Source organism: Halichoerus grypus, chromosome 1 (genome assembly GCF_964656455.1).
Source record: "Halichoerus grypus chromosome 1, mHalGry1.hap1.1, whole genome shotgun sequence".
Lineage (NCBI taxonomy): Eukaryota > Metazoa > Chordata > Mammalia > Carnivora > Phocidae > Halichoerus > Halichoerus grypus.
The window spans coordinates 152,817,014-152,840,403 of record NC_135712.1 but is presented as its reverse complement, the minus strand read 5'-3'; the positions used below and the strand labels follow the sequence as shown (position 1 = coordinate 152,840,403).

At 44.9% G+C, this 23,390-nt stretch overlaps 2 protein-coding genes across 6 annotated transcripts in view; both read left to right on the top strand.

Annotated features, from left to right (window-relative positions):
* Positions 1-7,162: 7,162 nt before the first annotated feature.
* The window catches only part of GLB1 (galactosidase beta 1), an 83,179-nt gene continuing 66,951 nt past the window's right edge, over positions 7,163-23,390 (top strand). For 3 of the 4 annotated variants that reach the window (XM_078074071.1, XM_078074063.1, XM_078074064.1), the window contains exon 1: positions 7,163-7,295. In XM_078074071.1, the coding sequence (XP_077930197.1) occupies positions 7,218-7,295 (78 nt within the window). In that variant the 5' untranslated portion in view covers positions 7,163-7,217. Of the gene's footprint in view, positions 7,296-7,477; positions 7,592-23,390 lie in introns of those variants that run through there. The other variant, XM_078074068.1, reaches the window with a different exon arrangement.
* Positions 7,171-14,731, top strand: TMPPE (transmembrane protein with metallophosphoesterase domain). Of its 2 annotated transcripts, none has more exons than XM_036085795.2 (2): positions 7,171-7,295; positions 9,498-14,731. In XM_036085795.2, exon 2 carries the CDS (start codon positions 9,607-9,609, stop codon positions 10,948-10,950), a length of 1,344 nt encoding a protein of 447 aa, XP_035941688.1. In that variant the 5' UTR covers positions 7,171-7,295; positions 9,498-9,606; the 3' UTR covers positions 10,951-14,731. The 2 variants fall into 2 exon arrangements, with proteins under 2 accessions (XP_035941688.1, XP_035941689.1); XM_036085796.2 differs by lacking the exon at positions 7,171-7,295 and adding an exon at positions 7,517-7,591.

Genomic DNA, 23,390 nt, shown 5'->3' with positions numbered 1-23,390 from the left:
TGTTACGTAAACCTATTTACTCTAGTAAACTATTGTGTGCCAGGTACATATTAGAGAAAAGATTATCAAATTTTTCCTCAGAGAACTCAAAGTCTGGAGAAGACAGGGAAGTAAGCCTTCAATGACCCTCCCATTAGAGCTGGATTGGAGACATGGACAGAGTCCTGTGTGGGCCCCAAAGAGGGCTGGGTAACCATCTTAAACTGTTCCAGCTGCTACAACAAAAATGCCACAGAATGGGTGGCTTATAAATGCAGGAATTGATTTCTCACAGTTCTAGGGGCTGAGAAGTCCAAGATTAAGGTGCTAGCCGATTTGGTTCTGGTGAGAGCCCACTTTCTGAGTCATGGATAGCCGTCTTATCACTGTGTCCTCACATGGTGCAAGGGGCCAGGGAGCTCCCTGAAGTCTCTTCTATAAGGGCATGAATCACATTCATGAGAGTCCTGTTCTCATGATCTAATCATGCAAACGACCCCCAAAGACTCCATCTTCCAATACCCTCACATGGTAGATTAGCTTCCAACACAGGACTTTGGGGGTGGGGATACCAACATTCAGTCGACAGCACTAACCTAGTCTGAAGCAGGCAGCCTAGGGCTCAGGGGACAGGTGATTAGTGAATCTGTGGTGTCACTGAGATGGGTTTGATACAGCAATTATATACATTGTGATCACATTACCACTGATACTCTCTGACCTAGGAGTCACAAAATGAAGTATCTCCTGGGGATGTTCAGTTATGTCAAAAGTGAAGGGGACCAGATGGATGGAGATTGTTGCCTCCTAGAGGGGCCAACCCTGCCTAAAGCAGGTCCCAATGCATATCTCTGACCACTGTTACCCTGAAGGGGCCAAGGATCTGGTGTCATGAGACCTTCTGATCTTTGAAGAGAAACCGGAAATCCAGATTACATAAATCCCCCTGATTAAATGTTGACAACTCTAGCAATTACACAGAATGTGAGACACTGATGGACCAACATGGTCGTTGTCAGAACAAATAGGCATTCTGGCCACAGCTGGTTGCAACCTTCAATGAGCTAGCAAATGACTCTGATCTTTCAGAGAAGTGAGTCACAGTCACAGATGTGGCTGAGAAGACAGAGACGGTGGGCTGACTACAGGCCCCTGAAGAAGAAACAGCAGGTCTAGACCAAACATGAGAGGGAAAGAAACACTCCCGAAAAGTGCAGCTGAGACATTCTGGGGAAGCAGATGCTGTTGACAATAGGGTGACAGAAAGAAGATAGGAGAACAAAGTGTCTAAAACAAAGTCATCAATTTTTCTCCCCGAAGTCAGGTCTCACTTGGGACATTTTGTTTCTAGACATCTCAAACTCCTCAAAGGGAGACAAGGGACATGGGGACATGGGGACAAGGATATCCTAACCCTTATGACTGCCATATGGTGTGATCCAGTTCCTGACACACAGTTGCTGACTTTTATTGGAACTGTGGACAAACTGTTGGTCAATTATTTCACAATTTTATCTTTTTATCGTTTCATAACCATACCCATCAGCTGGTTGCACAACCTAACCCCAGGATACAAGTCTCAGGACTTTCTATGTCAGAAAACTTAAAGACATGAGAAAGATAAGGATTTGCTACACAGCAGAACTACCCACGTCTGTAGGCTAGAGACTTTATTTTTCTATTTTTAAATAGCTTTGTATTTTGACATAAGAATTCCTGGATGCCCTATTCCTAATTCATCAATAGTTAATATTTTGCCTTATTTGTTCCATAATGTGCTGTCTCATCATAGACATGTAATCTATGTGTACACTATGTATAATATATAATTATATATGTAAATAGATACATACTATTATTACCATTTGAGAGTAAGTTATACCCCTTTACCCCTAAATGTTTCAGTGTATTTCCTAAAAACATAGCCACAGTATCATTACCAAAATTAGGAATTTTATTATTGATACAATATTATTTTTTAATCCATAGTCTATATTCAACTTTCGTTAATTGTCCCAATAATGTCTTGTTTAGCTATTTTCCCTCTCTGGTCTGAGATCATGCATTGTATTTAGGTGTCATGTCTTTTTAGCGGAGGCTTTGTTTTTTTCCTTGCCTTTAACATATATCATTTAATACTCCTAAAAGCTATTCCAAATTACAAGTATTTTAATAGAATTTTCTAAGTACTAGAAAAGTAAAGTTTGTTAACTTTTTATGCTGAAATACAGGTCAGAACTGACATAAGGACTTGAAATTTGCTGAATAGCAAAGCTTTGTTAAGACCATCAGGGGAACTAGGTTGGTCAAAGGGGTTGAGATTCATTCTCCTGTGCACAAAGCCCTGTTAGCATAGAAAAATAGGATTTTCATCTGTTGTATTGGGCCACACATCTCTCTCTCCTTCATTGTTCTTAGGCTACAGATGAGGCCTCTGTGCTTCTCAAAGTACCTTTGGTGAAGGATCAGTTTTGTTTCTGTGGTTATCAGTGCTTTTCCCCATATTTCAAGGACTGATCCTGCTGTAAAAATACAATAAAAGTAAATAACTAGAAAGGAAATAAAAACAGACTTACAAAATTCACATCTTCTTTTTGCATTATTTGATTCACCTGACAAACTTTCTCAAATTGCTACAAGTTTCTAAAGACCTACTCTGAATTCCTGAACCTATTTCACGCCACTGGTACTCGGACCACACTGAGTATCACTGGTCTATATTAAAGCATGCACCATATTTCTATTTTAAACATTTTATTTATTTATTTGTGAGAGAGAGAGCGAGCACAAGCAGGGGGGCCGAGGGAGAAGCAGGCTCTCTGCTGAGTGAGGAGCCCAATGTAGGACTCGATCCCAGGACCCTGAGATCATGACCTGAGCCAAAGGCAGACGCTTAACTGACTGAGCCACCCAGGCGTCCCTAGCATGCACCATATTTAATTGTGTATGTGAACATCTTTCTCGCTGGACAGGAGTCCCTATCCCTACAGGGCAACAGACTTCTCGTGGTCATTTCATATCCCCCACAAGCCAGAGCAGGAGGCTTTATATCCCAGCAAACTCTATGTGCACACTTGAACAGGAACTAAAAAATATAGCCAGAAGCCCGGCTTTGTAAAAATAACTCATGTTCTAAAGTCAGGCAATATGACTTTAGAGCCTCCATTACCGTCTAGCTCTGTGGCGAGTCATTTAACTCCTCCGTGCCTCAGTTTTCTCTTCCGTGAAATGTGGGTAACAACATGCAACTTGGATTGTGAGTCAGAAGTGACACACTGCTGATAAAGCAGTCAGCTCGACTACAACACAAAGGCAAGGACTCAAATCTCAGAAACAAACTACAATCCATACTCCCTGGGCAAGCTTTTACTGTAAAGTGCCAGATAAAACACCTTGTAGGTTTCGTGGGCCTTAAGGGCTCCGTTTCGATGACTCCCCTCTGCCGGTGTGCAAAAGCAGTTATACACAAAACGTGGAGGAAGGGAAGTGGCTGTGTTCGAATACAATTTTACTTGTGGACAATGACACTGGAATCTCATACTGTTTTCGAATGTCACAAAATATCATTCTTCTTTTGATTTTTCCCCCCAACCATTTAAAAATACAAACATAATTCTTAACAAACAGGCCATACAAAAATAGGCAGCAGGCCAGATCTGGGCGGCTGGTCTTTGTCAACCCCTGTGCCTCAATTCAGTTAAGAATGCCTGCTGTATATTATCACCTTGGGCCTCTAAGCTGGGAAAGTGGGAAAAACTGAATCTGCCATGTGCTAAGGATTTTTTTAAAAAAATTTTAACTTCATTTTGCAATAACTCAGACTTAGAAAAAAGTTGAAAAAACAGTACAAAGAATTCCTTGTTTGAGTCCCCAAATGTCAACATTTTATCATAGTTGCTTTATTGTTCCACGTGTATGTATATATTCATTTTTCCTGAACTGTTTGAGAGTTGCAAAGGTGATGCCCTTTTGTTTCCTAAAAACAAAGACATCCTCTTATATAACCACAGTGTGAGTATCCAAATCAATAAATTAATACAAAACTATTATTTAATCTTCAGACTTTGTACCCTTATCGAACTCAAGAAATTAACTTACAGACCTAATTCTGACTTCATCAACTGTCCTACTAACACTCTGTATGTGCCAAATGTCTTGTAGTCATCACCTCTGCTAACTTCCCCAACTACCCTGTGAGTTTGATATTATTTTACCAATGAAGTAAAATGATTTACCAATTTACCAATGAAGAATGGTACTATTTTACCAATGAAGGAACTGAAGCTCAGAGAAGTTAAGTAACTTGCCCACAGTCACATAGATACTAAGTGGCATAGTTGGAATTTTAATTCAGGTGTGTCAGCTTCCAAAGCCCTTGCTTTTCAGTACTGGACCCAGGTTGCAGGGTTTGAAAAGGACTTCACCATACAAGGAGACGCAGTCGGTGTTTCAGGCATGAGAAGAAGGGAGAGCCCCTGACTATTTCTCAGTTTCTCAAGGAAATGCCCAGTGGGAAAAGAGAAAGGCATGAACAAATGGAATTTTAGCTATTTTGTTACACAATACAAAAGGTTTTTGAAACATTTTAAAAGTAAAATATAACTTTTTAACTTATTTTAAAAATAGATACAGAAAGTGACACAAAACAAATACATGACTTAATGAGTTATATTATGGAGAAAACCCTTGTAACCACCCTTCAGTTCAAGAAACAAAACTCTCTTGCCTCCCAGCCCCCAAAAGCCCCTGCGTGGCCTGGGTCCCAATCTCAGCTCCTCACCCCCCTAAGTAACCACTATTCTTGACTTCTATAGCCATTTCTCCCAGCGTTTAAAAACCAAATTGAGGTTTTTTTAAGGATCCACAAGTTGAAAGAAAAAATTATTCTGACACTTGTTAAAATGGTAAGGAAGACTTCCTTCAAGATGTAATGTGGGGTAGCTGGTTGGCTCAGTAAGTGAAGTGTCTGCCTTGGCTCAGGTCATGATCTCTGGGTCTTGGGATCCGTGATGGAGCCACGTGTCAGGCTCCCTGTTCAGCGGGGAATCTGCTTCTCCTTCTGCCCTTCCCCTCACTCGCGCTCTCTCTCTCTCATAAATAAATAAAACCTTAAAAAAAAAAAAAGATGTTGTAATAGGGGAGAGAGGTTTCAATTCTTTCTTTCTATTTTTTAGGTTTCAATTCTAAGTAGAGCAAAAACAAAGACAGCTGGGGATTTATAGCTTACCAGCAGAGTGAGGGGGTTGTGGGTAGAAAATTACAACAGGGGATATCAGAAAATTCTTGCTAAGGGCAGGTCAAAGACTTAGAAGTCAAAGTTAGGGGATGAGGAACTTGATCAGGTATCAAGAGTCAGGGAATCTTCCCTAAACTGACTAAGCAGGATTCTTTGCTAAGACAAGGCAATGCAGGCCTGCCAAGGACAGGAGGGGCCTAACTGAAGTTTAGTTCAGGAGGGAAGCTGTTAATAGCATAATTTAACCTTACCTTTTATTTTTCAAAATAAGGAGTTAGCAAAATATAATATTTAAAAGAATTTTGTGCTGTCGATTATAACTAATAAAGCTGGAAAGAATTAAACATATGTATATATTTAGAAGTTTTATATATATACATACACACATATATATAGAAATGCAAAATAGAACAACCTTATGATCCAGCAACTGCACTACTGGGCATTCACTCAAGAATACATGAACACTGATTCAAAGGGATACATGCACCCCTATGTTTATAACTGCATTATTTACAATGGCCAAGATATGGAAACAGCCCAAGTGTCCATTGATTGATAGATAAAGAAGATGTGGTGTATATATATAATGGAATATTATTCAGTCATAATAAAGAATGAAATCTTGCCATTTGCAATGACATGGATAGAGCTAGAGAGTACAGTGCTAAGCAAAATAAGTCAGTCAGAAAGACAAATACCGTATGATTTCACTCATATGTGGAATTTAAGAAACAAAACAAACAAGCAAAGGGAAAAAAATAAGAGAGACAAAGCAAGAAACAGACTCATAATTCTAGAGAACAGTTTGATGGTTACCAGAGCAGAGGGGGTGCGGGGGTAGGTTAACTAGGTGATGAGGAGTAGGAGCTCACTCGTAGTGATGAGCACAGGGTGATGTATGGAAGTGTTGAATCACTATACTGTACACCCAAACTAATATAACACTATGTTAACTAACTGGAATTAAAATTAAAACTTTAAATAAATAAATAAACTGAAGGAAAAAAAAATAGAAGCGATTTCCCTCTGAAACTCAGTTTCCATTAAAGGTGAGACTCTTGCAGTGTCAGTGAAGGGAAGTGGGATTTTCAGAGCTCCTGGGGAACCAGCCGGGAAAAGATTCTGTTAACTGAGGCTGCAGAGACTTTTTCTTCCCAAGTGTAAAAAGATATAATGCTATTTCACACCCATTTGACAGATTCCCTGCATTGCAAGGATGCTGGGAGACTCATGTGCAAAATTGAAAGGTGGGAGGTGTTGCTTCTCTTACCTCTCAAAACCCAACCATGAAGGAGAAATTCTGCAAACCCGGGTGCTTTGCGGGTTGGTATTCAAATTTTGTCACGGTTGAACCTTACCTCTAAAACTAGTAACCTAGCACAGTGGTTCCCAAATTCTCACTGGAATAACCTGGAACATTTGTAAAAATGCAGATTTCTGTACCCCATTCCTAGAGTTTCTGATTGAGCGTTTCTGGGTGACGCCCTGGAACTTTCATTTCTGACAAGTACCAGGTATACAGTTGGTCCAGGGGCCACACTTTGCGGACCCCTGGATTAGTCTTGCGGAGAGCCCCGGACGCAGGGCTAACATTCTATCTCCTCCGCTTAGGTGTATCTGGTCTCAACTTCCCCTTCTGTCCTCTCAAGGCAAGGGAGCAAGGAGACCCTTGTTAAAGTCCAACCCCGGGGCGCGTTATCAAGCTGCTGACAGTCAGGCCTCCTGATTGCCTGTCCAAAGGGTCCCTCCCCGCGGCAGCTGCCAGCAAATTCCAGATAACACTATCCCGGAGTCACGCGACCGCCCGCGGCCCCCGGGTTTGCCCAGGCCCCTCCCTGCCCCGGCCCACGGCTCCGCGGTCGCGGGGCGGAGCGAGGGGCGGAGCAGGCGTGGGGCCGATAGCAGGGCCGGTAAGGGGCGGTGCCAGGCCACGGGTCCTCAGTCAAGTGACTCGGAGCGGCTGGCCCGCGCGCCGACTGCGGAGCAGAGAGGCTGGAGAATGGACTTGCGGGGGGTGGTTCGCATTCTCTCTCTACTGCTGGTGCCGCTGCTGCTGGGTTCTGCGCGCGGCTTGCGCGTAAGTCCACAGGACCCCGCGCGGGGGCACACTGATAGGGGGGCAGGCTGGCGGGGGACCGGGCGGGGGCTGCGGCTTCCCGGGGGCCCTGCAGGGCGTGGGCCTGGGACCCCGGAGCGCGCCCCGGCAGGCAGGCAGCTGGAGGAGCGCAGGCAGTGGACCGGCCCTCCCGTCGGGGGCGGGCCGGGCGGGGCGCGCGTCCTTCCCGGTAAGCTCTGTCGCTCGCGTGCTCAGCCCCGGTCGCTCCTTTCGCTTGGACCCACTTCCCCGTTGGTGCAAGGACGGGGCGAGATAAGGTGCGCCCAAACCTTTCCAGCTTTGCAGTTTTCCGGGAGGGGGATTCCAAGGAGCTCTCGGCATTGGAGGGCGCCTTGTGCTGTGGCTTGAGGCGCCCTCCCTTGACCAGTTCGGGTGCTGCGGAGCGCTCCGGAAGGAGAAAAATGGGGTCAGATGAGGCCCCCGCGATGGGAACGTTGGATTGATTCCTTCGAGGTGTTCTCTTTTCAGACATCTCGTCCCCTTCTCGCCACTCTTTGATGCCTACTTTTTTGGCTTGGATTTTCCCGATCTTCAGGGTTTGGCGGTGCAGGCCAAGGGTGGGCAAGAGATAGGCTGCAGGTGGCAGCCAGCGTTGCTGGAGGGGGGTCCGGCGGAGCAAGTAGGTGAGGTGGTGGGGGAGTGCAAAATTGGCGGGAGAAGGACAGTCTCAGTTAACTAGTCAGAGCTAAAGCATGGGCCCGACGGGCCTCCAGACCGCTGCCTGGGGAGGTCAGCATCACAGTCGTGGACAGATGGGGGGGGGGGTGGGCAGTAATTGAAATGGGCACCTGCCCCTCTGCACGTTTAGCGAACCGACTGTGGTTCCCCCAAAGTTTGGGTGGGCTGATGCTAGGGCGTGTTTTCAGTAGAAGGAGGGGAAATTTGGGCCCGTTTACTTGTAAATTGCATCCCTTGATAAAAGGCTTTCAACGAGTGCTTAGAGAAAAGTCATGGATTTATCTAGAATCAAAGTTGAAAATTTTAAGTAGTTGAAAAACAGCTGCTGAAAATAGCTTAATTTGGGGTTCCAGGGAAAGGTCATCTCAAATTGAGTGTTTGCTAACTTCTGTCTGCCTCCGTTTCTGGTTTCCCTGCCCCATTTTGTGTGTGTGTGTGTGTGCGCGCGCGCGTGCGCGCGCGCGCGCCCTGGGGGGGAGAGCTACCCAGCTGTGAGAACCACTGGCCAGGGTGGAGTTGGGGAACTGTTGCAGGGAACAGTGGCAGAGAAAATGGGGGGTGGTGGCAGATCCAATATCTGGGAGGGTTGTGGGAGGAGAGAGATCAGGGTTTATGGATGGGGAGCTGGTGGGAAGGGCAGCCCCCTGGAAAACGGTTGTGCAGCATCATCCAGCGGGGGGGGTGCCCAGAGCCTACACAGGGAGGCCGGCTTCACCCCAGGAATTCTTATGTCAGGTGTCTAGGTGTCGTTCCTGGGCCCAGAGCTTTGGAAAGATACCAGCAAACTAGCTTTCCACGATTTCCTTGTTTACCCGTATATAGAACAGCGGTTCTCACACTTTAACTGTCCTAGAAATTAAAATAGAAAAATTTAAAATATTTATTATTTTATTTAAGAAATAATAAATCATTACATGTTAACAAACTATATCTTTTGAAAAATAACAGTATTTCTCCCCAAACTTGAGGGGGAAGAGTGGCACTGTTTTACATTTTTGCAAACCTCTTTCGCACCTGTCCTAATAGATGATAGCCGGGAACAGTCAGTCTTGCCACATCACATGTCATTGAGCCTCTGGAAAACCCCACTCTACACTCATGAGAGAATGAGAGTGCAAAAGACAGTTATAGCTTAGTATTATTATGAACATAATTTTCAGTAAATGTACTTCCTGAAAGGGTCTCCCCGGACCACACTTTGAGAACCGCTAATTTAGAATAACGTTTTTCTTATTATAAAAAAAAAGTTCATATGCTCTGTGGAAAAACTTTTTTAAACATTCAGAAAACTATCAGTAGGAAAACGAGAACTGCCCACCATGTGACAATCCACTCTGTATTTTAATAATAAAGTGTAGCAACTGACTGGCATTTGAGTGGCTTGGATTCAAGGAGGGTTGGGTAGATATGAGTGGCCTTCAGGTTTTGAATGGGGACAAGGAAGCTCTAATATCCCACAAAGCTGACGCCGGTTCCTGGTTGCAGGCGGAGCTGACCTGGAAACCTCTGCTTGGCCACTGTCCTTTCTAAGGAACTCGCCTTCCCGAGCCCGCCCGCACAGAACTGGCAGGGGACCCTTTTAGGAGCAGAGAACATGGCGATCTTCAGGCAGCTGTCCCTGGGTGCAAAGGCTGCCCTGGCCGCCGGCACTGTCTTCGTGTCCATGATTGTGTCCCGCTCCTATCTGGCGGGGAGCCTCGAGCTCAGGGCCTGGCGTTGGCTGTTGCGCCTGCAGCTCGCCCTGTTTGCCAACTCGCTCATGCTCATTGGCTCCCTCTACATCTGGCGTAGCACAGTCAGCAACCTCAGCCACTCCCCAGCCGCAGAGTCCACCTGTTTTCAGCTTTGGAAGATGGCTGTTGTGGCATTTCTGGCCCTGGCCCATTCCAGTTTCTTCACCATGCTCTTTTTAGTGGCCGAGGAGCCCTATCTCTTCTCCGTGGCGGCCTACTCCTGCCTCGGGGCATACATCATCATGCTCTTCTTCCTGTGTACCCTCAGTGGCATGGAGCAGGCCTCCCAGCTCTTGGCCTGGCGCGGTGGTCGGGCCGTGGGCAGCCTTGACAAGACAAGGAAGCTGGCCGTCAGGCCGGCCCTGGCAGTGGCAGTGACCGCCGTGCTCAGCGTGCTTGGGCTGCTGAACGCCGCCCAGCCCCCAGCTGTGAAAACCGTGGAGGTGCCCATCCAGCAGCTGCCTCCCTCGATGGACAGCCTCAAGATCGTGCTCCTCTCAGACATTCACTTGGGCCCCACGGTGGGCAGGACCAAGATGGAGATGTTCGTGAGGATGGTGAACATGCTGGAACCAGACGTCACAGTGATCGTGGGTGACCTCTGTGACGCCGAAGCCTCCATCCTCCGCACAGCTGTGGCTCCTTTGGGCCAGCTCCACTCACGCCTCGGCACCTACTTCGTCACGGGGAATCACGAATACTACACGTCGGACGTCAGCAACTGGTTTGCGCTGCTGGGATCCCTGAACGTCAAGCCCCTTCACAATGAGAATGTGAAGATTTCCGCCGCGGGGGCCCAGCAGGGGGGTGGAGAGGAGGAGGACTGGATCTGCTTGGCTGGGGTGGACGATATCGAAGCGGACATCCTGCACTACTCTGGCCACGGCATGGATCTCGTCAAGGCCCTGGGGGGCTGCAGCCCAGACCACACCACCATCTTGCTAGCTCACCAGCCGCTGGCTGCCAAGAGAGCCCTGCAGGCTCGGCCAGATATTAACCTGATTCTTTCTGGGCACACGCATGCTGGGCAAATCTTCCCCTTGAACGTGGCAGCCTATCTCTTGAACCCCTTCTTTGCTGGCCTCTACCAAGTGGCCCAGACTACGTTTGTATATGTCAGCCCAGGCACAGCCTACTATGGGATACCCATGAGGTTGGGTAGCAGGGCGGAGATCACGGAGCTCATCCTGCAGCGGGCTCCCTGAACCTGGCCCTGCCTCGTACGCCTCTTCAGTGCCCTTGCCCTTCACCAGCCATCCCTCCCTAGAGCGGGTTGCCTGCTTTGCCCCCTTCAGCCTCTCCTGCCCAGCCCTGCCAATACACGCTTGGTCTCAGGCCTGGCTTGAACAGTGATTTGTGCTGGGGCTGCCTGGCAAGTCCAGGCTGGTTCACTCTGTAGATGGCCAGTTACTTTTTTATATGTCTCTGTGAGGCCACTCAAGTCACATATGTAAGAACGAGCATCTGTTTTCCAGGTGATGTGGAGTAAGCTCTCTTCCTCTGCAGAGCTCACAAGGCTGAACTGAAACATGGGGTTGCTTGAAAGGATACCTCTAGAAAGCAGAACAGAGAGGAACACTGGCGTTTTTAAACCCTCTTTAGGACTTAGGCAGTTCCCAGGATCATTGATCCAGAGCTTTCTGGGGAAGGGGCAGTGTTGCTAGGTGATCTGGGAGGACAGGCAAGAGGGAAGCCCCTCTGGCTGCTGGAGAAGAATGTTTCCTTTTCCCTCGTGGTTCTGTCAGAGTCACCTTTATTGAGGGCATCAGGCAAACCCGCGGGGGCACAGGGCTCGGGCTGTTCTGGGCCTCCAGTGCTGCTATTTTATTGCCCGTACTCCTGGGCCTTGGGGATTGGGGGTGGGGGTTGGGGTTGGAAAGAAACATGAGCACAGTGGTAGGCATTGGTAATAGTACTGCTGCTTAGGAATTCAGAGGGGGTTTGCCTCCCTGGTCTCCTTTTATCGGACACTTGGGTGAAGTAATTAGGGATAAGCTGCTTTTTTCCTCCTCGAAGGTGAGCAAACGGAGGCAGAGAGAAGCAGGATGCTGGCAACATGACAGGGTATGTAGGGGACCCTTGGCCGGAAGCCAGGTCTTCTACCTCCCTGTCCACGGTCCGATGCTTAAGGAGCAGGATCTGTGACAAGTGAGGGCAGGACTCAAGCACATGCAACTGTGTAAAGAGAATGAACAAGGCTCTAGAACCTGATGGTCTCTCAGGGCTGGAAGGGGGTTGGCTTGTTTCAGCGTAGGATGTCTGTAAAGTTGGAAGAAGAGTCAAGAAAGTGGACTCCCCCCACCGCCCAGGTTTGGGTGTGTGTTTTGTGAGAAACTGGGGTTCGCTCTCTACCAGGGGAAGTTGAGGTTGCATGGGGACATGGCAGGACTTTGTGCTCTGGCAGGGCAGCGAGACCTTCCTTCCCTCCCTCCCCCTGGGCCCTGGCTGTGGAATGCCAGGACTGCCTTCCCTGCTGGGTGACTTCCACGCCAACACCTTCCTCTCCATCCCTCACCCCGTCCTGACCCCATCAGCACTGTCCTAGGGCTCTGGCCATAGAACCATAGCGCCATGCTGCTGGGCTCTGGACCCTCTGGAGTGACCCCACCCTGCTGGCCAAGCCTCTTGTGCCAGAGGCAAGAGACCCTTCAGCCCTGAGGTAGCAGTCAATAAGCTCTCCTGTTGGAAAAGGCCTCACTGAGAAGCCTGGGGACCTCGGCTCAGCATTGACTTATTTGTAATTGGGAGTCTTTCTCCAACGGGGAACAAAAACACCACTCTGCCTGGAGAAGCTCGCCCTGCTGCTCATTGGTCCGGCAGCAACTGGCAAATGACTTGCCCTCACCGAGCCTCAGTTTCCCTCACCCTAAAATGAGGATAATTCTCTCTACCTCAAGATTGTTTTGTGGGGCTGGTATTAAGACGTGGAGTAAGGTACATGTGGCCCATGTTGGTGGTGGTAATATTTAAACATCACATGGGGCACGCTAGGGAGCTGTGTTGTGCACAGGTGCCCAGAGAATTTATGGAGTGGCCAAACCTGGGGAGTGTGAGTGGGTAGCATGCTGCCTGTGGCCAGGGTCCGGTGATCTGTCAAAGCAGCAACTGCTGGGGGTCCGCTTCCCTTGGCCTGTGCTACAGTATCCTTGTGCACACTGGGCCTGGCCGCAGGGAGTTTCTTCATTTTCCTCCTGTCTTCCTGGTGTATAATGGAATCCTAGGCCATCCTGAAGACCCCCTTTCTTGTTTGCAGGAAGTCGAGATACTGACAGCAAGCCTTCCAGGCAAATCTAAAATCTGTCTTTGAGTTGAGATGTCAGTGGTTTCCTTATTTTGTATCCCCTTGTGCTCAGTCGTCCTTGCAGCCAGGAGTATTTGGAGAACAAACTTACTCAGAACTGAGGAAGGGACCCTGGCCTTTCTTTGAATACATCTTGCAGATGATGGGATTACAGAGAGGTGAAGTGCTTCACCCGGGGCTGCCGCCCAGCTCCCACAGTACGCTCCTCGCTGGCCACCCTCCCGGCCTCAGGGTGACTGCTCTTCCAAACCCTCTCCCTTCCTTGGGACCTGACGCCATTTTCTGGATCATTCCAGTTGACTTTCTTGTTCCCTTTTGTTTAGATCTCACCAGACTCTGCTAGTTGATGCCATTTGTCGTCCAGCCTTAGGTGCAGCTGCTGGTGGTTGACTTGCCTACCTTTTTGGATCTTTTTTCATCAGTGTTCTGAGCTTTATGAAATTAGCTTCCTTCCTTATTTTTTATCTTGCATCTTTGTCTCTTCTTTCTCCTGAAGGCTGTCATTTTGCGGTCTTGTGTACCCTTCATCCTTGTTCTGAAGTCCTTGCTTGACTGATTTCTTTCTATTCCTGGAAGTAAGACAGGGCCATCCTGTGTGTCTCGGGAATACTGAGCAGCAACTTCCCGTGCGTGGTTTATATCCCATGATGAGGTGCAATTGTTCCCAGCAGAAATCCCTCCATTACTGTGCAGATGTGGCTCTGGCACTCTGCTCTCCACGCTACCCTTTGCACCTGTTCCCTGTTCCCCACTCACTTACCTTCTTTGTTTTGTTCGTTTATGGCTGGGGGAGGTGGTGAGGAACATTTACTTGAAGCTTGAAAATTCTTTCAATTTCCTTTCTGTTTCTTTCTTTTTTTTAATTTGTTAAACACAAGTTAAAATGAAATGTAATGCTTTTTAAAAATTAACAATAGCATGTGAAATATACTGTTGTTATAAAATCTCAATAAATCAATGCTCTGTCATCCTTTCCAAACATCCAGCCATCCTTTTCTCACCCTTATTTTATTTTGTTTTAAACTTTTTATTGTGAAAAAGTAAAAATATTCACAAAGCAGAGAGAATAGTATACTGAATCCCCGGGTTCATCATGCAGCTTCAGTAATTATGACTATTTCACTGTACTTTCTCATGTACCACTGCCTAGTACTCTTTTTTCTTTTTTGGCTGGAATATGTTAAAGCAAATCTTAGAAAACATAACTTCAGAGGCGCCTGGGTGGCTCAGTCAGTTGAGCATCAGATTCTTGGTTTCGGCTCAGGTCATGATCTCAGGGTCCTGAGATCGAGCCCCATGTCAGGCTCTGCGCTCATGCTTGAGATTCTCTCTCCCTCTCCTTCTGCCCCTCCCCCCCCCATGCTCACTCTCTCTTTCTCTCTCTCTTTCAAATAAATAAATAAATCTTTCTTTAAAAAAGGAAAACATAACTTCACCCAAATATACTTTTTAAAAAAGCACATCCATGTCATTGTATCCAATAAAGGTAATTCTTTAACATCATTTAATACCTAGTTAGGAGATCTGGGGCTGAAAGCCAGGTCTTCTACCTCTTAATAAAGTGTGTTTTTCTGCTGTTTCAGGGTTAAGTAGTTGTATCTGAGTACAGGATTAAATGAAAGTAACTGCGTAGAGAATTCATGTTCTGTTTCTCCTGATTACGTCAATTGTCTTTTTCTTTTTATTGTGATAAAAAAACATGTAGTGTAAAACTGATCATCTTAATGATTTTTAGGTGTGCAATTCAATAGTGTTAAGTATATTTATGTTGTCATGAACCCCACCCATTAAACAATAACTCCTCTTCTCCCCCCCCCCCCCCCCCCCCCCCCCCCCCCGCTGGCAACCACCATTCTACTTTCTGTTTCTATGAATTTGACTGCTCTGGGTACTTCATATAAGTGGAATCAAACATTATTTGTCTTTTTGCAACTAGCTTATTTCACTTTGCATCACGTCCTCAATGTTCAACCATGTTGTAATATGCGACAAGACTTCCTTTTTAAGGCTAATGTTCCATTGTATGTATAGCCTACATTTTGTTCCATTCATCCATCAGTGGACATTTGGGGTGTTTCCACCTATTGTCTATTGTGAATAGTGGCTGCTACGAACATGGGTGTGTATATATCTCTTCAAGGCCCTGATTTCTATTCTTTTGGGTACATACACAGAAATGGGATTGTTGGAGCGTATGTTAGTTCCATTTTTCCTTTTTTGCAGAGCCTCCTTACTATTTTCCATACCAGTTGCACCATTTTACACTCCCTTCAGTGCATAAGAGCTCCAGTTTCTCTACATTCCCACCAAAACTTGTTCTTTTTTTTTTTTTTTGATAATGTGGTTTTGATTTGCATTTCTCTGATGATTAGTGATATTGAGCATCTTTTCCTATGCTTATTAGCTATTAGCCTATCATCTTTGGAGAAATGTCCATTCAGGTCTTTTGCCTATTTTAAAAATCAGGTTATTTGATTTTTGTTGTTACCGAGTTATAGGAGGTCTTTATATATTCTGGATATTAACCCCTTACCAGATATATGATTTGCAAATATTTTCTCTCATTCCAAAATTGACTTTTCACTCTATTGATTGTGCCCCTTGATGTGCAAAAGTTTTTAAGTTTGATGTCTTATTTGTCTGTTTTCATTTTTGTTGCCTGTGCTTTGCTGTCATATCCAAAAAAGAATTATTAAGTTCAGTGTTAAAGCTTTTCCCCTTTGTTTCCTTCTAAGAGTTTTATAGTATTGGGTCTTATGTTTAGGTCTTTGATCCATTTTGAGTTAATTTTTATATATGGTGTAAGGTAAGGGTCCAGCTTCATTCTTTTGCATGTGGATATCCAGTTTTCCCAACATCATTTCTTGAGGAGACTCTCCATTCCCTGTTGAGTTGTCTGAGAGTCCTTGTTGAAGACCATTTGAGCATAAATATGAGGGTTTATCTCTGGCCTCTCTACTATATTCCATTGGTCTATTTGTCTGTTTTTGTTTTTGTTTTTAAAGATTTTATTTATTTATTTGAGAGAGAGAGAGAGAGAGAGCATGAGCAGGGTGGGGGAAGGGCAGAGGAAGAGGGAGAAGCAGACTCCTTGCTGAGCACGGAGCCCAACACAGGGCTCAGTCCCAGGACTCGAGATCATGACCTGAGCCAAACGCAGGTGCTTAACTGACTGAGCCACCTAGGCACCCCTATTTGTCTGTTTTTATACCAATACTGCACTGTTTTGATTACTGTAGCTTTGTAATATTTTTGGAATCAGGAAGTGTGAGTCTTCCAACTTTGTTCTTTTTCAAAATTGTTTGGGCTACTTGGGGTTCCTTGAAATTCCATATGAATTTTTCTATTTCTGCAAAAAAATGCAGTGGAGTGTTGATAGAGATTGCATTGAATCTATAGGTCACATTGGGTAGAATGGACATCTTAATACTCAGTCTTCTAATCTATGAACACAGGATCTCTTTCCATTTATCTCTTTCAGCAGTGTTTTGTAGTTTTCAGTGTATGAGTCTCACCTCCTTGGTTAGGTTTATTAAGCATTTTATTCTTTTTGATGCTATTGTAAATGCAGCTGATTTTTATTTGTTGATTTTGTATTCTGCAGTTTTGCTGAATTTGTTTATTAGTCATAACAATTTTTTTTTTGTATATGGAATCTTTTCTTTTTCTTGCCTTGTTGCTCTGGCTAAGACTTCCAGTACTCCGTTGAATAGAAGTGGTAAGAGCAGGCATTCTTGCCTTGTTTCTGATCATAGAGGAAAAGCTTGTGGTCTTTCATCATTGAATATGATGTTAACTGGACTTTCATATATGGCCTTTATTATGTTGAGTTGATTTCCTTCTACTCCTAGTTTGTTGAGTGTTTTGTCATTCAAATGATGTTGAATCTTGTCAAATCTGTTTCTGCCTCAATTAAGATGATCATGTGTTTTTTGTCCTTCATTCTGTTAACATGGTGTATTACATTGATTGATTTTCATATGTTGAACCATACTTGTGTTACAGGAATAAATCTCACTTGGTCATGGGGTGCAGTCCCTTTAATGTGTTGTTGAATTCAGTTTGCTGGTACTTTGTTGAGGATATTTGCATCAATATTTATCAGAAATATTGGTCTATAGTTTTCTTGTTATGTCTTGTCTTGCTTAGGTATTAAGGTAGTGTTAGCCTTATAGAATGAGTTTAGAAGCCTTTCTCCTCTTTGATTTTTTGGAAAGGTTTCAAGAAAATTGGTGTTAATTCTTCTTTAAATGTTTGGTAGAATTCTCTAGTGAAGCCATCTGGTCCTGGGTTTTTCTTTGTGATTTTCAGTTACTGATTCAATTTTCTTTCCAGTTATTGGTCTCCTCGGATTTTCTGTTTCTTCATGATTCAGTCTTGGTAGGTTGTATGTTTCTAGGAATCTTTTCATTTGTTCTAGATTACCCAATTTGTTGGCATACACTTGTTCATAGTAGTATCTTATAATCTTGTTTATTTCTGTGGCATCAGTTGTAATATCTCCTCTTTCATTTCTGATTTTAGTTGAGTCTTCTCTCTTTCTTAGTTATCTAGCTAAAGATTTGTCGATTTTGTTGATCTTTAAAAAAAAAACAACTCTCAGTTTCATTGATTTTTTTCCCTATTTTTTTTTGTTTGTTTGTTTGTTTGTTCTGTCTTTCATTTATCTCTGCTCTGATTTTTATTATTTCCTTCTTTCTGCTAGCTTTGGGTTTAGTTTGTTCTTTGGTTTCTTTTTTTTTTTTAAGATTTTATTCATTTGACAGAGAGAGACACAGCAAGAGAGGGAACACAAGCAGGGGGAGTGGGAGAGGGAGAAGCAGGCTTCCCACTGAGCAGGGAGCCCAGTGTGGGACTCGATCCCAGGACCCTGGGACCATGACCTGAGCCAAAGGCAGACGCTTAACGACTGAGCCACCCAGGTGCCCTGTTCTTTGGTTACTTGAGGAATTATGTCTCTTTATAGTTCTTTTGTTTGAATCAGGACCTAAAAATAAGACCCATATACTGTATATGATATATTTCTTAAATCTAACTCTATAAAACATCCTCCCCTCTTTATGTCATTTATTTGTTTAAGTTATCTGGATATTATCTTAGTATTTCCTACATTTTGGAATTGTGGTGGTTAATGTGTTGTACTATCCCTCATATTGTCTGTGAACTGGTAGAGCTAGAGACCTATAAAAGTTGCAGTTAGAGGCTGGATAGATTCAGGTTCAACTTTTTTTCTTTTTTGGGCAGGACGACTTCATTGCTTTCAGTGAGGCTAAGACTGACCCACGGGTCCAGTGTTGTCAACTTGATCCCTCCACTGGAAAGTTCCTCATCATCTTTTCATCTAATGTTTCAGCAGTCATTGATGATTATTGCCTGACTATTCCACTAGGGATTCCAAAGTTGTGATTTTTTTTTTTAAAGTTTGCTACACTCATTATAGAATTTAGTGAGCCAGAGTACTAAGAAGGCTTTCCAGGAATAGTTGATTACTTAGCTTTTATATATTCAGGAGACAATGGAAACTTCTTTTACCTTTGTTCTGAATTCTGAAGGAGTTTTTGGAGCACTCAGAAATATAATCCTGCCATCAGCCCCCAAAATGGTGATTTTTAATTTCATCATCTGTGGTTCTTCTAAAAAGAACTCTCCTCATCAGTTGGTTACTCTGAAAAAGGCTGTAACACAGGCAAGAGAGATGCTAGACTCTTCCCCTTTATTCATCAATTGTCAGAATAAAGAGTTGATACCCCAGCAAACTCCAAGGATGTTCAATAATCTCTTCTTTGGGGTGGGAGGGAATATCATGAATTTGGCTCTTTTCATATATCTGATGTGTTTCAGTCCATTGAAGTGATAAATCTTTTTTTTTAGATTTATTTATTTATTTATTTGAGAGAAAGAGAGAGGGAGAGAGAGAACAGAGGGAGAGTGAGAGGGAGAAGGAGAAGCAGACACCCCAGTGAGCAGGGAGCCTGATGCCAGGCTTGATCCAAGGACCCTGAGATCATGACCTGAACTGAAGGCAGACGCTTAACTGACTGAGCCACCCAGGCACCCCTGAGTGATAAATCTTTTGCTGCTCAAAATCTCCCACCTTTGGCCAGTTGGAGCGAAATTGCTTCTGTATCATACCGTAATGGTTTTTGATAGTTTTAGGCTTATTTTGTATGTATTCTGTCCTAGACTTGGACTAAGTAATTTCTTGAAGGAGCTCTGGTTCCTTTGAGTGGGAAATATTTAAAGGCCATAATTTAAGTGCTAGAGGAGCTAAGTGTTACTAGCTAGTGTCGTTTCTAAGCTGTTTCAGTGGCTGTTGCTAGGAAATAAATATTTTTTAGAAAGAAAAAAATTATAAGTTATATTAGTATTTCCAATTTAAATGGCAAATTATGAGCTTTTTAAAAAACAAGAGAGCAGTTTTAGTTTCACAGCAAAATTGAATGGAAGGTACAGAGATTTCTCGCAGAACCCAGATTACAGGGTTTTTACTTAACTTTCTCAGATTTTATGTTTGTTTCTGTTTTACACTGAAAATTTTGGTTCCTAACAGCCAATGTAATTACTTATTTACTTTATCCTACTTAACATATATTATGGATTCAAAATAGCAATGAAATATTATTGCTAGGATGAAATCTACTGGATGCAGTTTTGTTTGTTCATTTGTTTTACCTGAATGCAGTTTAAGATATATTTTTATCCTTAGGCTAAATACCATCAAAATACTATTTCAAATTCACTTGAAATGATTCTTTTCTGTGTGGAAAGAAAATTAGGTCTGATTTTAACTTTTAAGAACTGTTTTATAATTTTAAAACTTGTTTTTATTTTTTTAAGACTATGTACTTTTCTCTGAGCTGAGGAGGCAGAATTAAATCTGTAACTGCCTGTGAGTCCTGGAGGATTGGGAGCTGGTCCCAAGCTGTGTTCATTTCTCCTCCATTCTGCCATTTTCCTTCCGCTTCCATTGTAATTTATGCTCCATTGTAATTTACGCTCTTCATCCACCGTCTTTGGAATGCTGGACAAAAATCTTTTTGGAACAAGACAGGCATAAATAAATAACAACATTGATAAAAATAGAATGCATATGCCATAGCAGGTCATCCACAACTTCCTCCCCATCCGTATTGATCATCACCCTTCCCTGTGGCTGTTTTGCTTCTTCAGCCCGTCTGGTGTCTGGTGCTTCCCTGACACTGGATGTTTGAAAGGCTCTTAGCTCTGGCACAAAGTTTGTTGTATAGTCATCTGAAATACCCCTCTGTCTTTCTATTCTGTGAGCTGAGGGATCTGGGAAGCCCATGTGTATAAACACCCTTCCATCCCTATCTTCCCCACTCCCCTCAATCCCTTGTCCCTCAACCGGAGGGCACTAGCCGCCTAGGAGGGTGGGTCTCTGCCACTCTGGAGCTGAGCAGCTCATGTCAGGAATTCTCCAGGCTCTTGGGCCTCTGGGGTGAGTGAAAGGGCATACAGGGTGCTGGGGATGCAGATCCAGTGAATAGGTGCTTTACTAGAGTCCTACTGAAGGGCTTGAAGATGTATTGTCTTCATATGGTCAGCATGACCCATAACTTGTGATGTCACTGAGCTCCTTTTATTTCTTTGTTCTGGTTGAGGAATGTGCATAAAGTAATGCTAATATAATGATTTTTAGTCCTGAGTATTAGGAAACCTGGGGAATGTTCACCTTACTTGGTGACATAAGTATTGGTATTATGTTTAGTTTTCTTAAAGAAATGCTTATTTACCACTGAAATAATCTACACGAAATAAATAACTTTAAAAATGTTCTGTAGGACAGTATTAGGTCTCTGCTGTGTAATTGGTTCAAGGGTATTTTGTTTGTACTGCTGTCTTTTTTCTCCAGTATTATATGCATTATGTACACAGGGGTCTTGGGAAGGTGTGTGCTTTGCCTTGCCTGCAATTGCTTTTTCTTTTATAAGTTTCTGTGCATTGTAATGCATTGTAAACACTGATGCTACCACACCCCTGCATGTATGAAATAAAACCATGGCTCTTCAGTGTTCCGTTCCCGTGCCAATTAATTTAGAAGGCGTGGAATCTGCCCACGGGTCAAATTTTATGTTGTTTGTATTTTGGGGGAATAAGCTCTGAAGGCAGTTTCCCTCTTTCCTTGTCCCCTGACATTTCTCAATTGCCTTACTTCTGTCAGAGGTACCACAGCTCAGACATACTAAGGAGGCTGGCCCTTTAAGCTGGATCCTCTCAGGTCCTTCAGTGTTGAGAGGGGTCACTTTGGAGCCACGAGGCAGATTTTCCCTCTTGACCTTGGCCATGACAGCCACCATTTGGAAGCTGTCTCTTAGGTGATGCTGCTTCTGTGGCTGTCCCTATCACTCCACTCTGTGCTGCTTTTCTAAGCCTCAGTTTCAGAAACTTGTCACTGCTCCCTGGATCCAAATAACATGATGCTGTTTATCTGTCAGACCAGCATGACAGCCCATGGGATGTGCTGATGACCAGGGTGTCTCACGGGAGAGAGTGGGGCAGTCAGGGGGGCCTTGGGACAAGAGAGAGAATGTGTACTGCTCTCCTGCCCGCTTACAAACAAACTGCTTTTGATCCTTTCTACTGATGGTTTTGAAAAGAATAGAACATTAGCCACAGACCAAGTGCCGGGGCTGCGTTGACTCTCCAGTAATAATACTACACCCACACGGCAGGTGCCGCTTAGCTCAGTTTGTAGCCCACCATCCTGCACCGTGATCTGTCTGCTTTTTGCAGGGGCGCACATGTGACAGGAATAGGGATATGATGAGAATGTTTTGTGAGACTTTGCGGAGTGGATATGAGGATCTGCCATCCCAGGAGGAATTGTGGGCTTGCCTCAGATTTATCTTGGATCGAGGTGGGGAGTGGGCACTTCCACGATTTCCACTTGGCTCTTCCCTCCATAATGCCTCTGACTTGCGGTGTGGGTTCAGGGGACTCTTAAGTAAAACCATCCGAATTCGTGCTCAGGACCAGGGAAATCACCATAGGATAGGCCCTCTGACTTGTTGGACCCATGTAGAGAAGGACTTGGGCCGTGGGTCCTTTTCTCCCTGGTCTTCTAAAGAGCGGTAAATGCCATTACATTTCAGAATACCCTGGTATGTCAGCTCAGGTGGATCCAACCGTCCCCAGAGGGCCTGGGGGCCATGTTGCCCAGGTACCTGAGTTCTGTTGGGGAAGGATTAGGGGACTATTCATTGTGTGTACTGGAGTGGCATCACAGGGTTCTTCCTCAGGGGATCCATCCAGCCCTCCCTTCAGTCAGTTTTCCGTTGCAGTACTCGTGAGTTCTTGGTGGTTTTGTCCTTGTTGGACACGTCAGGCAGCACACTTGCTGGTTATCATCCCACCCACTGGAAGTGCTGTGGCTTATGAGCCTTTGCCTGAGATTGCCACAGGTCGGCACGGCCTGGTTGCACTCTGGCCTAGCTGGTCGTTGTGGTGATTGTGTGGTCCCTCTCTGGTTATGCCAGAGTCTCGTCATCCTCGGTGCCGCGGCAGCATTTTCTGTCATGCCTCGCCTACAGAGGACAGCCTCACTGGGCTTCTCGAGGATGCCAGGGCCCTCCTCAGTAGTGCATTTCTTCCTGAAGGGAGTGTTCTCTGGCCTGTCCTGGGGGATATAGTCAGATGGTGGGTTGTCTGGTCACCATTTTTACATTCCCATCTCTTTGAGACATCTCACACATTCCTCAGGATGCCAAGCCCATCCTGGCATCTCCACCTCATTTCCCGTAGGCCGATATCATGCTCCGGCTCCAATGAGCCAGCTCCCAACAGCATCGGAACTGGCTTAAGGTACCTTTGTCAAGATGGTAACTCACAGGGGCGCCTGGGTGGCTCAGTCGCTAAGCGTCTGCCTTCGGTTCAGGTCATGATCCCAGGGTCCTGGGATCGAGTCCCACATCGGGCTCCCTGCTCAACGGGAAGCCTGCTTCTCCCTCTCCCACTCCCCTTGCTTGTGTTCCCTCTCTTGCTGTGTCTCTCTCTGCAAATAAATAAAATCTTAAAAAAAAAAAAAAGATGGTAACTCACAGGTCATGGGAGAGTGCACTGTCAATAAACTTCCCTCTGGCCGGCCTTACATTCTGTCCCTCAAGGTCCTCTCCCAGTGTGCCCACATGGTTAAGTCCTGAGCCTTACCCTTCTAGCTGGAGACGTAGTCTCTTTAAAGATGGTCACAGAAGCCTCCGGCATCACAGAATGCCTGGAGTGGATGTTGATCCCATCAGGCAATCTTCCTTCAAAGCTTCCAAATCTGCTAATAAAAATCAGCCAACTTCACAATCCTTGTGAATTACCAGTACCCCTCCCCCCCAT

Coding starts and splice junctions, on each gene's coding strand:
- TMPPE (XM_036085795.2), top strand. CDS start 9,607: ATGGCGATCTTCAGGCAGCTGTCCCTGGGTGCAAAGGCTGCCCTGGCC.